Source organism: Moschus berezovskii, chromosome Y (genome assembly GCF_049115385.1).
Source record: "Moschus berezovskii isolate FMDL1 chromosome Y, NW_MosBer_1.0, whole genome shotgun sequence".
Taxonomy (NCBI): Eukaryota; Metazoa; Chordata; class Mammalia; order Artiodactyla; family Moschidae; genus Moschus; species Moschus berezovskii.
The window spans coordinates 711287-726312 of record NC_142489.1 but is presented as its reverse complement, the minus strand read 5'-3'; the positions used below and the strand labels follow the sequence as shown (position 1 = coordinate 726312).

Sequence of the window (15026 nt, the reverse complement as noted above, 5' to 3'; positions counted from 1 at the left end):
TGAGAATAGCTGGAAAAAATGCTTACCCTTAACTACATGAAAAAGCAATCTTCAGCATTCAGTATTCTTACCAGTGCTCCTTTGCTTTGAATTCATGGGCCTTATCCCTTAAGATCTTTGCTTCCTTTGATAATAGTTGGGAGAAGGAAGAGGCAAAGTTGTTAGGTAAAAATTTACATCATTCCCCAGTCTACCATAGTTAGTTTCTAACATTCAGTTTCATCTATAACAGAAACATGTGCAAGAAAAAGACAGGAAGCTTTTATAGGTTCATGGTGCTTTGAGTAGTAGTCACTAAATGGGCTTTCGGTTTGATTTGGCCTCAGGATTTAATTCCCTGCCATGCAGTGTAATAAGGTTCAGATGATGGCTTTCTTTTGTAGAGTAGAGCAAGGTTGGTTCTGGATACAGGGCTTTCTCCGGCCAGTTAATTTTAGGAAAGGCTACTCTTAGAAGTTGTGGATCTGGAAATCAATTCCTTTCAAACTACCAGTGCTTGGATACCTCTTGAAAAGCCTTTGTGTATCTCTACGGGTATGTGTACCCTAGTTTGAAGACTATCTCAAACTATCTGAGTTTGACAAAACAACTTAATGGCAGAAAATTCTATAGGGAGGAAAGTTAGGGAGTCCCTTAAAATAGATATTCTGGGACTTCCCTGGTGGTCCAATGGCTAAGACTTGCACTCTCAATGCAGGGAGCCTGGGTTCAGTCCCTGGGACTAGATCCCACATGCTGCAACTAAGACGTGGTGCAGCCAAATAAATAAAAATATTAAAAAATAAAATGGTTGTTTGAAAGGCAAACTCTTAACATTATGTATGTAGTTGCCAAAGCTAATGGTGGCAGTGAATTGAAAGAACCTACTATGTTAATTGTGGGCCCCCTTACATACGCAGGCAGGTTTGTTGCGGGAATTCCCTTGGGTCGAGTATGGGCTTTGCTCATGACACCACTCTGATTGGGGCAAGTACACAGACACGAACAGGTGAAATAGTATCTAGAAGAAATATTAACTATTGATTCAAAGACTAGGTAGAAACTGTGATAATTGGTGGTACTACATTCTACTTCCCAACCTTAGGCAGTAACAGATACCAAAAACTGCCATGATTTTTGCATATAATACCTGTTTTTAATTTTTAAGTACAGAGTCAGTTATAATTTGAGAGTTTTTTATGCACGTTTTCCCTGTGGACATTATTTTAGTGAATTGAAACTATCCAGTTATAATACCTTTTCCCCCTCCATTTTAATTTAAAATCTCACACCATTTAAAAACCAAGGTAATTTTTAATAGTTTTTCTCCCGTAATTGAGATCTAATCTTACTGCATTGTAGTCAGAAAAGATGCTTGGAATGATTTCAATTTTTTTGAATTTACCAAGGCTAGATTTATGGCCCAGGATGTGATCTATCCTGGAAAAGGTTCCGTGTGCGCTTGAGAAAAAGGTGAAATTCATTGTTTTGGGGTGGAATGTCCTATAGATATCTATTAGGTCTAACTGGTCTATTGTATCATTTAAAGTTTGTGTTTCCTTGTTAATTTTCTGTTTAGTTGATCTATCCATAGATGTAAGTGGGGTATTAAAATCTCCCACTATTATTGCATTATTGTTAATTTCCCCTTTCATACTTGTTAGTAATTGTCTTACATATTGCGGTGCTCCTATGTTGGGTGCCAACACGCTGCTGAATAATGAACAAATCATAGAAGAAATCAAAAGAGAAATCAAAATATGCATAGAAATGAATGAAAATGAAAACACAACAACCCAAAAACCTCTGGGACACTGTAAAACAGTGCTAAGGGGGAAGTTCATAGCAATACAGGCACACATCAAGAAACAAGAAAAAAGTCAACTAAATAACCTAACTCTACATCTAAAGCAACTAGAAAAGGAAGAAATGAAGAACCCCAGGGTCAGTAGAAGGAAAGAAATTGTAAAAATTAGGGCAGAGATAAATGCAAAAGAAACAAAAGAGACCTTAGCAAAAATCAACAAAGCCAAAAGCTGGTTCTTTGAGAAGGTAAATAAAATTGACAAACCACTAGCCAGACTTATCAAGAAACAAAGGGAGAAGAACCAAATCAATAAAATTAGAAATGAAAATGGAGAGATCACAACTGACAACACAGAAATACAAAGGATTATTAGAGAATACTATCAGCAATTATATGGCAATAAAATGAATAACCTGGAAGAAATGGACAAATTCCTAGAAAAGTACAACTTTCCAAAACTGAACCAGGAAGAAATAGAAAATCTGAACAGACCCATCACAAGCACAGAACTAGAGGCTGTAATCAGGAATCTTCCAGCAAACAAAAGCCCAGGTCCAGACGGCTTCACAGCCGAATTCTACCAAAAATTTAGAGAAGAGCTAACACCTATTCTACTCAAACTCTTCCAGAAAATTGCTGAGGAAGGGAAACTTCCAAACTCATTCTATGAGGCCACCATCACCCTAATCCCAAAACCTGGTAAACACCCCACAAAAAAAGAAAACTACAGGCCAATATCACTGATGAACATAGATGCAAAAATCCTTAACAAAATTCTAGCAATCAGAATCCAACAACATATTAAGAAGATCATACATCATGACCAAGTGGGCTTCATCCCAGGAATGCAAGGATTCTTCAATACCCGCAAATCAGTCAACGTAATACACCACATTAACAAACTGAAAAATAAAAATCATATGATTATCTCAATAGATGCAGAGAAAGCCTTTGACAAAATTCAACATCCATTTATGATAAAAACCCTCCAGAAAGTGGGAATAGAAGGGACATACCTCAACATAATAAAAGCTTTATATGACAAACCCACAGCAAACATTATCCTCAGTGGTGAAAAACTGAAAGAATTTCCCCTAAAGTCAGGAACAAGACAAGGGTGCCCACTCTCACCACTACTATTCAACATAGTTCTGGAAGTTTTGGCCACAGCAATCAGAGCAGAAAAAGACATAAAAGGAATCCAAATTGGAAAAGAAGAAGTAAAACTTTCACTGTTCGCTGATGACATGATCCTCTACACAGAAAACCCTAGAGACTCTACCAGAAAACTACTAGAGCTAATCAATGATTACAGTAACGTTGCAGGATATAAAATCAACACACAGAAATCCCTTGCATTCCTATACACTAATAATGAGAAAATAGAAAGAGAAATTAAGGAAACTATTCCATTCACTGTTGCAACAAAAAGAATTAAATACTTAGGAATATATCTACCTAAGGAAACAAAAGACTTGTACATAGAAAACTATAAAACACTACTGAAAGCAATCAAAGAAGACACTAATAGATGGAAAAATATACCATGCTCATGGATTGGAAGAATAAATATTGTAAAAATGAGTATACTACCCAAAGTAATTTATACATTCAATGCAATCCCTATCAAGCTACCAACGATATTTTTCACAGAACTAGAACAAATAATCTCACAATTTGTATGGAAATACAAAAAACCTCGAATAGCCAAAGCAATCTTGAGGAAGAAAAATGGAACTGGGGGAATTAACCTGCCGGATTTCAGGCTCTACTACAAAGCCACAGTCATCAAGACAGTATGGTACTGGCATAAAGACAGAAATATAGATCAATGGAACAAAATAGAAAGCCCAGAGATAAATCCACGCACCTATGGACACCTCATCTTTGACAAAGGAGGCAAGAATATAAAATGGAGAAAAGACAGTCTCTTTAACAAGTGGTGCTGGGAAAACTGGTCAGCCACTTGTAAAAGAATGAAACTAGAACACTTCCTAACACCATACACCAAAATAAACTCAAAATGGATTAGAGAGCTAAATGTAAGACCAGAAACTATAAAACTCCTAGAGGAGAACGTAGGCAAAACACTCTCCGACATAAATCACAGCAGGATCCTCCATGACCCACCTCCCAGAATATTGGAAATAAAAGCAAAAATAAACAAATGGGACCTAATTAAAATCAAAAGCTTCTGCACAGCAAAGGAAACTATAAGCAAGGTGAAAAGACAGCCTTCAGAATGGGAGAAAATAATAGCAAATGAAGCAACGGATAAAGGATTAATTTCCAAAATATACAAGCAGCTCCCGCAGCTCAATTCCAGAAAAATAAATGACCCAATCAAAAAATGGGCCAAAGAACTAAACAGACATTTCTCCAAAGAAGACATACAGATGGCTAACAAACACATGAAAAAATGCTCAACATCCCTCATAATCAGAGAGATGCAAATCAAAACCACAATGAGATACCATTTCACACCTGTCAGAATGGCTGCTATCCAAAAGTCTACATGCAATAAATGCTGGAGAGGATGTGGAGAGAAAGGAACCCTCTTACACTGTTGGTGGGAATGCAAACTAGTACAGCCACTATGGAGAACAGTGTGGAGATTCCTCAAAAAACTGGAAATAGAACTGCCATATGATCCAGCAATCGCACTCCTGGGCATACACACCGAGGAAACCAGAACTGAAAGAGACACATGTACTCCAATGTTCATTGCAGCACTGTTTATAATAGCCAGGACATGGAAGCAACCTAGATGTCCATCTGCGGACGAATGGATAAGAAAGCTTTGGTACATATACACAATGGAGTATTATTCAGCCATTAAAAAGAATACATTTGAATCAGTTCTAATGAGGTGGATGAAACTGGAGCCTATTATACAGAGTGAAGTAAGCCAGAAAGAAAAACACCAATACAGTATAATAACGCATATATATGGAATTTAGAAAGATGCAAATGATAACCCTGTATACGAGACAGCAAAAGAGACACAGATGTATAGATCAGTCTTTGGGACTCTGTGGGAGAGGGTGAGGGTGGGATGATTTGGGAGAATGGCATTGAAACACGTATGTTGTCATATGTGAAATGAATAACTAGTTCAGGGTCAATGCATGTTATAGGATGCTCGGGGCTGGCATGCGGGGATGATCCAGAGGGAGGATAAAGGGAGGAGGGAGGTGGGAGGGGGGTTCAGGAGGGGGAACTTATGTAAACCCGGGGCGAATTCATGTCAATGTATGGCAAAACCAACCAATATAATATTGTAAAATAATTTGCCTCCAATAAAAAATAATTGCAAAAAAAATAAATAAAAACCAAGGTAAGAAATTAAAATTATTTTTTTTAATTAAAATTTATATCAGAGAATTTTTCTCCTGGAAAAATTTTCGTAAGGATGTGAGTCACCGTATACTGACTTCTGCCTCCCAGGAGAGGGATAAAAAGCTAACAATAATAGAAATACTATACCCACTAGGTATAACTGTTAATCTATAAATGTAGGCTTATGCTCTATTGTATCTTGATTGAAATTAAGTATTCCTCTAAGACTCCATTTTGCCTGACTGGTGGGAGATTCAGTCTTGGTCCTTGTTGGGATCTCTTCATTGCCCTAGAGTCAAACAAGATTGCAAGATGTTGACAGAAACAGGAGAGGAGCTTCCAGTCTCCAGCCCATACTGTTTTGCATTGCTCTCATCATCTGAACCCACAAAATTGCTTGGAAGGAGCAAATCCACTGTGCCTGTGGAAGGTGAGGCCCTGTGCTCAGGGGAACCCCAGTGTCCTCATCACTCCTGGGCTCTGCTGCTGGTGGGACCCTCTGACCTTGGACCTCTTCCTCTTTTGGAGGAATCTTCTATGTGTCTTCTTACAGAATTCCTCCCAAGGAGCTCTGGCTTTGGGAAAACAGCAGCCAGAAAGACAGGCTGTCCACTAGCAGCTTGAACCTCACAGTTTCTGTGGGGGAGTTTGCACCGAGAAGCTGGGCACGTGTGTGGAGTGGAGGCAGGGAAAAGGCAGAGCCGAAAACACAAACGAATAGATGTCTCCACAAATGGTCCTGGATCATTGCTACTGTGGAAAACTGCAAACATTACTGAGCATGCCTCTCTGCTCACACAGATGATCAAATTTAACTCTCCAAACTTTGCCATGTGTTAAAGACAGACAACTGAGGCTTAGTTTGATTTTTATAATTTTTATTTATTATTATTTTAAACATTTATTTACTTATTTGGCTGCACTGGGTCTTTGTTGTGGCATGCAAGATCTTTAGTTGAGGCATGTGAACTCTTAGTTGCTACATGTGGGATTGTTAGTTGCGGCATGTGGGATCTAGTTCTCTGACCAGGGATCAGACCCCCTTCATCAGGAGTGCGGAGTCCTAGCTGCTGGACTACCAGACAAGTCTGAGGTTTAGAGAGTTTGATTAACTTACCCATTAATAAGTAGCTGAGCTGGGATTCTAATCCAAGTTGGTTGGGCTCGAAAATTCACTCCTTATGTTATATTTTCTCTCCTGCAGGGTATTAATAATATTTTATTTTGAGCACAGTGGGCTGCCACTATAGGTTAGCTCCAGTAGGAGCTCCCAGACAGCTCAGTGAATTCACCCCAGGACGCCACTGCTCAGAGTTCTCCATCTGGTTGTCAGGCTGCATTTGCCAAGACTCGAGAACAACAGTGCCGCTTTGGGCGTAATTAATGTTTAGACAATAACTGGTCAGCGTTTTCAACTGCTTCTTGAGGTCACTCCTGGGATATGAAAATAGGACCCCGTGTTGGCATAAACAGGTTGTTTGTTTCCTTTGTGCTCTGTCAGGAGGCCATTATCTCAGTTGTCTCAAAGTGACACTGAATTGGTCAGGTGCAGGGTCAAAAGGAAGGGGAGGATATGGTTTGGCTTTGTTTTCTGTTGTTTAAAATAGAAAATTGATGGATCTGAAAGCCTTTCTTGCTTAATACAATTCTTGAGGCAGTCTTTTAATAAATTCCTTTAGTCTTTTAAAAAGTAAAATCTTTTAAGAACATTTCGAAAGCCATAGATCAATTTTTAAATTGTACAGCTTGGTCCATAAATAATTCCTATCTGTGAAGTCAAACCCCAATGCATTTGGTGAATGAATACATGACATGGTCATTATGGCCCACTACACACCCCCCTCCCCAAGCTGGGTGGGATGGGTGATTCAGACATAGGCTGGGCTGTTTACTCCAGATGTTCATAATATGCTTCAGGGGCTTTCAAATGTTGTCTGCCTTGTAATCATCCCTGAAGCTTGTTAAAAATAGTGCTGCCCGCGCTCCACTCCAGATCCACTGTCTTAGTTCATCTGAGCTGCTATAACAAGATACTGTGGACCAGGTAGCTCAAAACAACAGAAATTCATTTCTCATCATTCTGAAGGCTGAAGAGTATAAAGTCCAGGCATTGACATGGTCTTTGGGCAAGGACCCTCTTCCTGATTCAGAGCTGGATCGTTCTCAGTGTCTTCTTACATGGTGAAAGGGCTAGGGAGCTCTCTGGGGCCTCCTCTATAAGGTGCTAATGCCATTCATGACCTGAGCACCTCCCAAAGGCCTACCTCCTTAATATCATCATCTTTGGGAGTTAAGATTTCAACATATGAGTTTTGGGGAGACACATTCAGACCATAGCACCCACTGAATCTAAACCTTAAGGAGTGGAGCTTGGGCATCTTTAAAAAGCTCCTTAGGTGATTCTAATACTAAGAGGTTTTTGAGCCTGCCACGTGGTTGATGGTGTGTTGGTAGTGTAAGACACTACAATGTTTTCTACGTTGTATTGTGAATATGTCTATTCATCATCACAGGAAGTGTGTATAAGAGATATATAGACATACACGTGTGTATTGAGATGCATACTAGTCTCTCATGTGTGTGAATGTTGGAACGCACCTGCAGGTAAACATACATCTATTATTTTAAATCCTAGTAAACATTTATCGAGCACCTACACATATCAGGCACTGTTAATTCATTCAACAAATAGTTAAGTGTCTCCTATGGGCCTTCAGAAAAGGAAACAGACGAAAGTCCCTGTCTTCAAGGAGCTAATATTTTAGTAGAGAAACACCAACAATAAACGAATAAGGCAATCATATAATGATGAGTGCCATAGCAAGAAGTAAAGCGGGGAGGTGTGAGGCCTGCCAATGGTGGGGGCAGATCCCAACTTAGAATACAGTGGCTGGGGGAGCCTTGAGGGAGGAGAGGGAGTGAGCCCTATGGCCATTTGGGGCACAGTTGGTCCAGGTTTGGGGAACAGGAAGTGCAGAGCCCTGATCTGAGTATGAGTATTCCTGGTGGCTTCAGGAAGTAGCCAAGGAGGCCAGGGGCTGGGACACAATAGGAGATGCAGTCAGAGAGGCAAGGAATGGCCAGAGGGGACTGTGGATCTGGTAGGGGCCTGTAGGCTGCCAGAGGAGTTTGGTTTTGACTCTGAGGGAGATGGGAAGGGTTCGACTAATAAGGGTGATGTCATCTGGTAGGTCTTCAATGGTGAATGGGCCGGGCAGGGAGCGGTGACAGTGGTGAGAACATGGCTTCAGTGTGCTGTGAGGGAGCCAGCAGTTTTGCTGATGGTTGGGACATCATCAAAGGCTGATGAGGGCTGCCACAGGAGGGTCTCCAAGGATGCAGAGTGCAACTGTTGGCTGTACTTATTCTGTGGCCAGATTTGTTCCTGGATGTGGGTCATGACCTGGTTCCAAGAAAATGACTGTATTTTTGTTTTTTAAAACATCTTGTACACTTAAAATTTGTAAGGTTCTTGCATGTCCATTAGGCCTTAAAGGAAACAACCTCATTTTCAGGAGCAGTCAGGTTAGTTTGACTGGCTGCAGTAAGATGCTGACAAGGATGTTGATGAACCGGGCCTGTAGCCACAATGCCATTTCTTCCTGACATGTAGAAAAGCTGCTTTGGGCAACAAAAATATATTCTGGATATGATAATGAAGAGTATTTATTGCTCACTCTATTTCAAAGCACTGCTTTTTTTTAAGGACTTTTTGATGTGGACCGTTTTTTAAAAGTCTTCATTGTTACAATATTGCTTCTATTTTATGTCTTGGTATTTTGGCTCCAAGACATGGGATCTTCACTCCCTGACCAGGGATCAAACCTGCACCCCCTGCATTGGAATGTTTAGTCTTAACCACTGGGCCACCAGGGAAGTCCCTATTTCAAAGCACTTATATGTAAATCCTCCAAAAATCGTTTCTAAAGCTGATGGTGGAGGATAGTATCATGCCCATTTGAAGATTCAGGAGCTTGAGATCTAGTAAAGATGGGGTGTGGGAAGGGTGAATTCGGCTTGACCATATCTTCTATTCTGTGACTTTCTCCTCTTGATTGTGTAGTGACTGGACGGCAATCCATGGAACAGAAGCATGTGTGTGCGTGTGTGTGCACATGTGCATGTGTGTGAATCACACTTGGGTTACTAAGCACAATGATATAGTTAAGGAATTAGAACTCATTGCTCCAGCATTCAATAATTCAGGCCTCTTGGTCTCCTTGCTGTCTTTTCTCTGTCCATTTGGTTAGTTTATTTCTGAATAGCAATTTTCACTGAAGGGTGGGATAAGGAACTAAAAAGATGTAAAAGGCACATTCAGGGGCGTGGAGAATAATTTTAATAAAAGCCACAGTGGAGAATGCATTTGTAATTAGCACTAAAATAAAATTCTCCACTGCCAATGAATTTTAGCTTGCCTCACGGATCCTTTGTTCCCATTAAAAAAAACAAAAAGAAACAAACAAAAATGAAGAGTTGGATTATGCCACACACCTAGCGAGGCTGAGTTCTTTGTCTAGCTGAGGAGTTAGTCTGTACTGGGATGGCTGTGGGCAGGGCCTGGGCCAGCAAACAGCATTTAATGCATTTACCTGCTTCAGTTTGCAGTGACGACCTCACTCACAAATTCAAGGGTTTCACCGTGATGAATGAAGCGGAGAGATACGAAGCTCTGAGACACTGCCGCTATGTGGATGAAGTCATTAGAGATGCTCCATGGACACTCACCCCAGAGTTTCTGGAAAAACACAAGGTACTTGTTCCTCCACATTCTGTAAGTAAGAGGATTAGAGAGTCATCTGTTTCAGCCACTTATACCCAGAAAAATCCAAGGAGTGTTCCCGCTTAGGAAGGCGGTACCTCCAGGCACTGTCTTGTGGTGTCACTTGATACTGCGCCTGTCCTGTGCTCACGCCTGTGGACCGACAGCCGCCTCCTTCCTCACTGTGGTCTCTGAAGCTGGACCACTCGAGTCCACGTGTGGCTTCTATCCCTTCATAACTGTGGGACCTTGAGCAAGACGTTGAACTCACCTAAACTGGAAACTGCTGTTTTGAGGATCTGATGAGATCATGCTGTGAAACCCTTAGCACACTGGTTGGCCCAAAGCAAGAGGTCCAAAAACATCATCACCATTGTCACCATTGTTATTGATGCTTAGAGATTCATAGGCACCATTTTTCATGGAACAAATGACCACACATCTTATCCAGAGGGGCAGGGGTCAGGCTCTAAGGAAGAAACTTTCTCTGATTTTGTGACCCTGAGACTCCTACTGATAGATTTTTATTAGTTGAAAACATGAGAAATCCTTTTGATCTGCATGAAATTATGTGCTTTGTATCTCCCTACAAGCCCCACATTAGGAGCTATTCTTTCCTTTTATAAGCAGTACAAAAAAATAAGATTAAGCTGTTCTAAGAGTTTTCTTTTCTATTTTTAAATTCACGATGCAGCAGAGAATAGAGAATGCTGATAAATGTGCATGGGTAATAGCCGAGGAGACAATTTTCCAGCAAGAATAAAAAGAAAAAGGAAAAACTACAATATGATTTACTTCCAGCAATCACGAACACATTTTTACTAAGCATCTATTGTATCTTCAACTTGTGTGAAGCGTTATGGGGCTGCTTTTGACGGCTGCCGTTTATCAAGTACTTGCCATGGACCCAGCCCAGTGCTAAGGGCTTTGCTCTTACAGGAATCACATTCAATCTCATGGCCACCCTGAGACGTCGTTGTTGTTATCATCCATTGGAGAGGGAAGGACAACTAAGTTTGACTACTAAGAATAGAATTAATGGCACTATCATTTGTTGAGTACTTACTGTGTACCAGTTCTTCTTTTTAGCACTTTTACATAATTGTATTATTTAATCCAGTGATTCTCAAGTGGGGGCAACTTTGCCCCCAAGGGATATTTGACAATGGAAGCAACTAAAGGGGTGCTACTGGCATCCAGGGGGTAAAGCCAGGGGTGCTATCTAGCCTCCTACAATGTGCAAGATAGACTCTCTCCCTCCAGCAGAGAATTATCTAGCTCCAGCATGTCACTAGTACCAAGGCTGAGAAATCCTGATTTAATCCTTACCACTTCCCCAGTGGCTCAGTGGTAAAGGATCTGTCTGCAATGCAGGAGACGCAGGATACGCAGGTTCGATTCCTGGGTTGGGAAGATCCTCTGGAGGAAGAAATAGCAACGCACTTCAATATTCTTGCCTGGGAAATTCCATGGACAGAGGAACCTGGCGGGCTACAGTCCATGGGGTCGCAAAGAGTCTGACACAACTGAGCGACAGAGCACTAAGTTACGAGTTACACAGCTAGTAAGTGATGAAGCAGGAATCCATACCCAGGCGAATTAAACTGCTACTTTACCTCTCAAGCTGGAGTGAAGCCTTTTAATAAAGGGCTTTGAAGTTTAGGCAGGGAGTTTTATTTTTGTTTGTTTGTTTGGCTTTTGGCCATGTCACATGGTATGTGGGATCTTAGTTCCCCAACCAGGGATTGAACCTGTGTCCCTTGCATTGGAAACATGGGGTGTTAACCACTGGACTGCCAGGGAATTCCTCAGGCAAGCAGTTTTTACATGATGTAGGAGGAAACAAGGAACTAGTGAAGATTAGCAGGTGTGAGGATGACAAAAAGAGAACTCTGTTGAAGGAGGTTCCCCCACCATGTGACGGAGGGATGGCTGGAGAGGAAAGAGCCTGCGGTGAGGAAGGTCAGGTACAAGTTTGTATTAATAATCCAGGTCATGGGGCCCTGGACTTGGCATAAGCAATGGAGAAGAAGAGATGGGTATATGCACTCGTGTGAGTACACACACACCCCAGTGGAGCTTGTGACCTTTGTGCTATTGACGGTGAAGGAAGTAGAGAAAAAAGGCTGATTCTAGGGTGTTTGGAGCCTAAGTAAACGAGAAAAGGGAGGCGCCATTGGAAGGGGCACCAGTTTTAAGGATGAGTGAAGATTCCAGATGGGTTTTTAAAGTGACAGCAAGGGTGGCAAAAGAGAAAAGGATGATTTTGGGGAAAATTGGGCAAGTTTTGTCATTTCAGCAGCTGCACAACCCAACTGAATTAGTAAGACTTGCCCTGCCTGCCTCACAGGTGGTTGTATGAATCAGATGAGAAGAGAGGTGAATTCATCTCTACAATATAAAATATAACTTAAGTGGGGGACTTCCCTGGTGGTCCAGTGGTTAGAACTCTGACTTCCCCTGCAGAGGGCATGGGTTCGATCCCTGGTTGGGGAAGTAGGATCCCACATGCTGTGTGGCACAGCCAAAAAATAAAAAAAAATATTACTTAAGTGTGAAGGAGGGCCTATTGCCACCAGTGAGATAGGAAATGAGGATTTTGGGTCCACATAGTAGAGGTGATTGAAATCTGAAGGATGAATGAAATCTTTGAAGGAGAGATTTTAGAGGCAGAAGAAGAGAAGGCCAAAAAGCCTACTGTTAGAGGTAAGAGAAGAAACAGGGACCAGCAAAGGAGATAAACCAATCAGGTCCCATCAGTGCAGGCAGATTTACTGTATGAGCCACCAGGGAAGCCCAGAAATACTGGAGTGGGTAGCCTTTCCCTTCTCCAGGGGATCTTCCCAACCCAGGGATCTAACCCAGGTCTCCCACTTTGCAGGCAGATTCTTTACTGTCTGAGCCACCAGGGAAGTCCAAAAATACTGGAGTGGGCAGCCTATCCTTTCTCCAGGGGATTTTCCTGACCCAGGAATCGGACTGGGGTCTCCTGTATTGTAGGCCGATTCTTTACCAACTGAGCTACCAGGGAAGCCCTCATGCAAACAAAGACAGCTGGAAATACCTGCCAGTTCAGGATTCAAGTTTACCTTCAGTCTAGTTCAGTTCAGTCGCTCAGTTGTGTCCGACTCTATGTGACCCCATGAACTGCAGCACGTCAGGCCTCCCTGTCCATCACCAACTCCCAGAGTTTACCCAAACTCATGTCCATTGAGTCGGTGATGCCATCTAACCATCTCATCCTCTGTCGTCCCCTTCTCCTCCTGCCTCAATCTTCCCCAACATCAGGGTCTTTTCAAATGAGTCAGTTCTTCGCATCAGGTGGCCAAGAGTTTCAACTTCAACATCAGTCCTTCCAATGAACACCCAGGACTGATCTCCTTTAGGATGGACTGGTTGGATCTCCTTGCAGTCCAAGGGACTCTCCAGAGTCTTCTCCAACACCACAGTTCAAAAGCATCAATTCTTCAGTGCTCAGCTATAAATAGTCCAACTCTCACATCCATAAATGACTACTGGAAAAACCATAGCCTTGACTAGACGGACCTTTGTTGACAAAGTAATGTCTCTGCTTTTTAATATGCTGTCTAGGTTGGTCCTAACTTTCCTTCCAAGGAGTAAGCGTTTTTAATTTCGTGGCTGCAATCACCATCTGCAGTGATTTTGGAGCCAAAAAAAATAGTCAGCCACTGTTTCCACTGTTTCCCTATCTATTTGCCGTGAAGTGATGGGACCTAAATTGCTTATTTAAACTGCTTTATCATAGCTGTTTTGTTTTTAAAAATATGTATTTTCATTTCACGGACATGTACCCCCGTTCCTGTGGTGATGTCACTCTTCTCTCTCTCTGACAGATTGACTTTGTGGCCCACGATGACATTCCGTACTCTTCCGCTGGCTCTGATGATGTTTACAAGCATATAAAGGAAGCAGGTGAGGGGTCCTCCTATGTTCACCTGTCCCCTGCAGCATGACACTGAGGTTTAGTAAGAGATGCCAGCCCTGGGTCTGCAGCACATGCTTACAAGGCATGGACTTTCAGATGTCTCTTAAAGAGCCTCTGCAAGCCTCTGTTGACATGTGCTAAGGCTCACCTGTGGCGCAGACACCAGTTAGGTGTTTATGTAGAAATTAACCTGAGCACCAAAATACTCGACTTCCAGTTTGAGGTTCAATTTTAGAGGGCGTAAAATCACAGGACTCTTATTTGTCTTTATTGAAGAATACTTGATTTACAGTGTTGTGTTAGTTTCTGGTGTACAGCAAAGTGATTCAGCTATGCATATATATGTATTCTTTTCCATGATAGATTACTGTAAGATATTGAATATAGTTCCTGTGCTATAAGTAGGACCTTATTGTTTATCTGCTAGGGCTTCCCAGGTGGTGCAAGTGTTAAAGAAGCCACCTGCCAAAGAGGAGACATAAAAGACATGGGTAGATCCCTGGGTTGGGAAGATCCCCCAGAGAAGGAAATGTCAACAACCCACTTCAGTATTCTTGCCTGGAAAATTCCATGGACAGAGGAGCCTGGTGGGCTACAGTCCATTGGATCACAAAGAGTCAGACACGACAGAGCAACTGAGCACACACACACTGTGTATCTGTTAATCCCAATCTCCTAATTTATCCCCTCCCCCAACCCTGTTGTTTGAAGGGCAATCATTTTCCTCATTAACAATGAAACTACTCTCTGCTCCCAAGAAAGTTCCTTCAAGAAGAAGACAGATAACTGGCTATTTAGTGATCTGGACTCCCCATTTCCCTAGTCCGGTCCTGACATATGTCATCCTGTCACATGATAATATCCTTAGGCACCATATACAGAGGCAAAAAAAAAAAATGGATACATTTATTTGTGGAATCAGGTAAACTGCTTTCCTCCTGAAGTAGGTAACTGATGTCCTGGAAGGCAGACAAGGTGCCTGAGCTTTGGAAGTTGTCCCATTTGTCACTAGGCATTTCTCTTTGGGTCAGAGACTGGTTGGTCCCAGGGACTTACTGGGGGGCTGGAAAGAGGGGAGTTTCCTTCTCTGTGGACTCCCTAGAATAACTTCCTTTGTCAAGTACTTTCCATGCTCCTGTGCTGCTCAGACTCCAGGGAAATGGCTGCTGGGGCCTCAGAGCAGATCTGTGGTC

At 42.0% G+C, this 15026-nt stretch overlaps 1 protein-coding gene across 3 annotated transcripts in view; it reads left to right on the top strand.

Moving 5' to 3' along the window:
- Nucleotides 1-15026, top strand: part of PCYT1B (phosphate cytidylyltransferase 1B, choline) — a 124639-nt gene that overhangs the window by 74489 nt on the left and 35124 nt on the right. For all 3 annotated transcript variants that reach the window (XM_088834557.1, XM_055393569.2, XM_055393571.2), the window contains exons 4-5: nt 9727-9878; nt 13742-13820. In XM_088834557.1, the coding sequence (XP_088690683.1) occupies nt 9727-9878; nt 13742-13820 (231 nt within the window). The remainder of the gene's footprint in view (nt 1-9726; nt 9879-13741; nt 13821-15026) is intronic.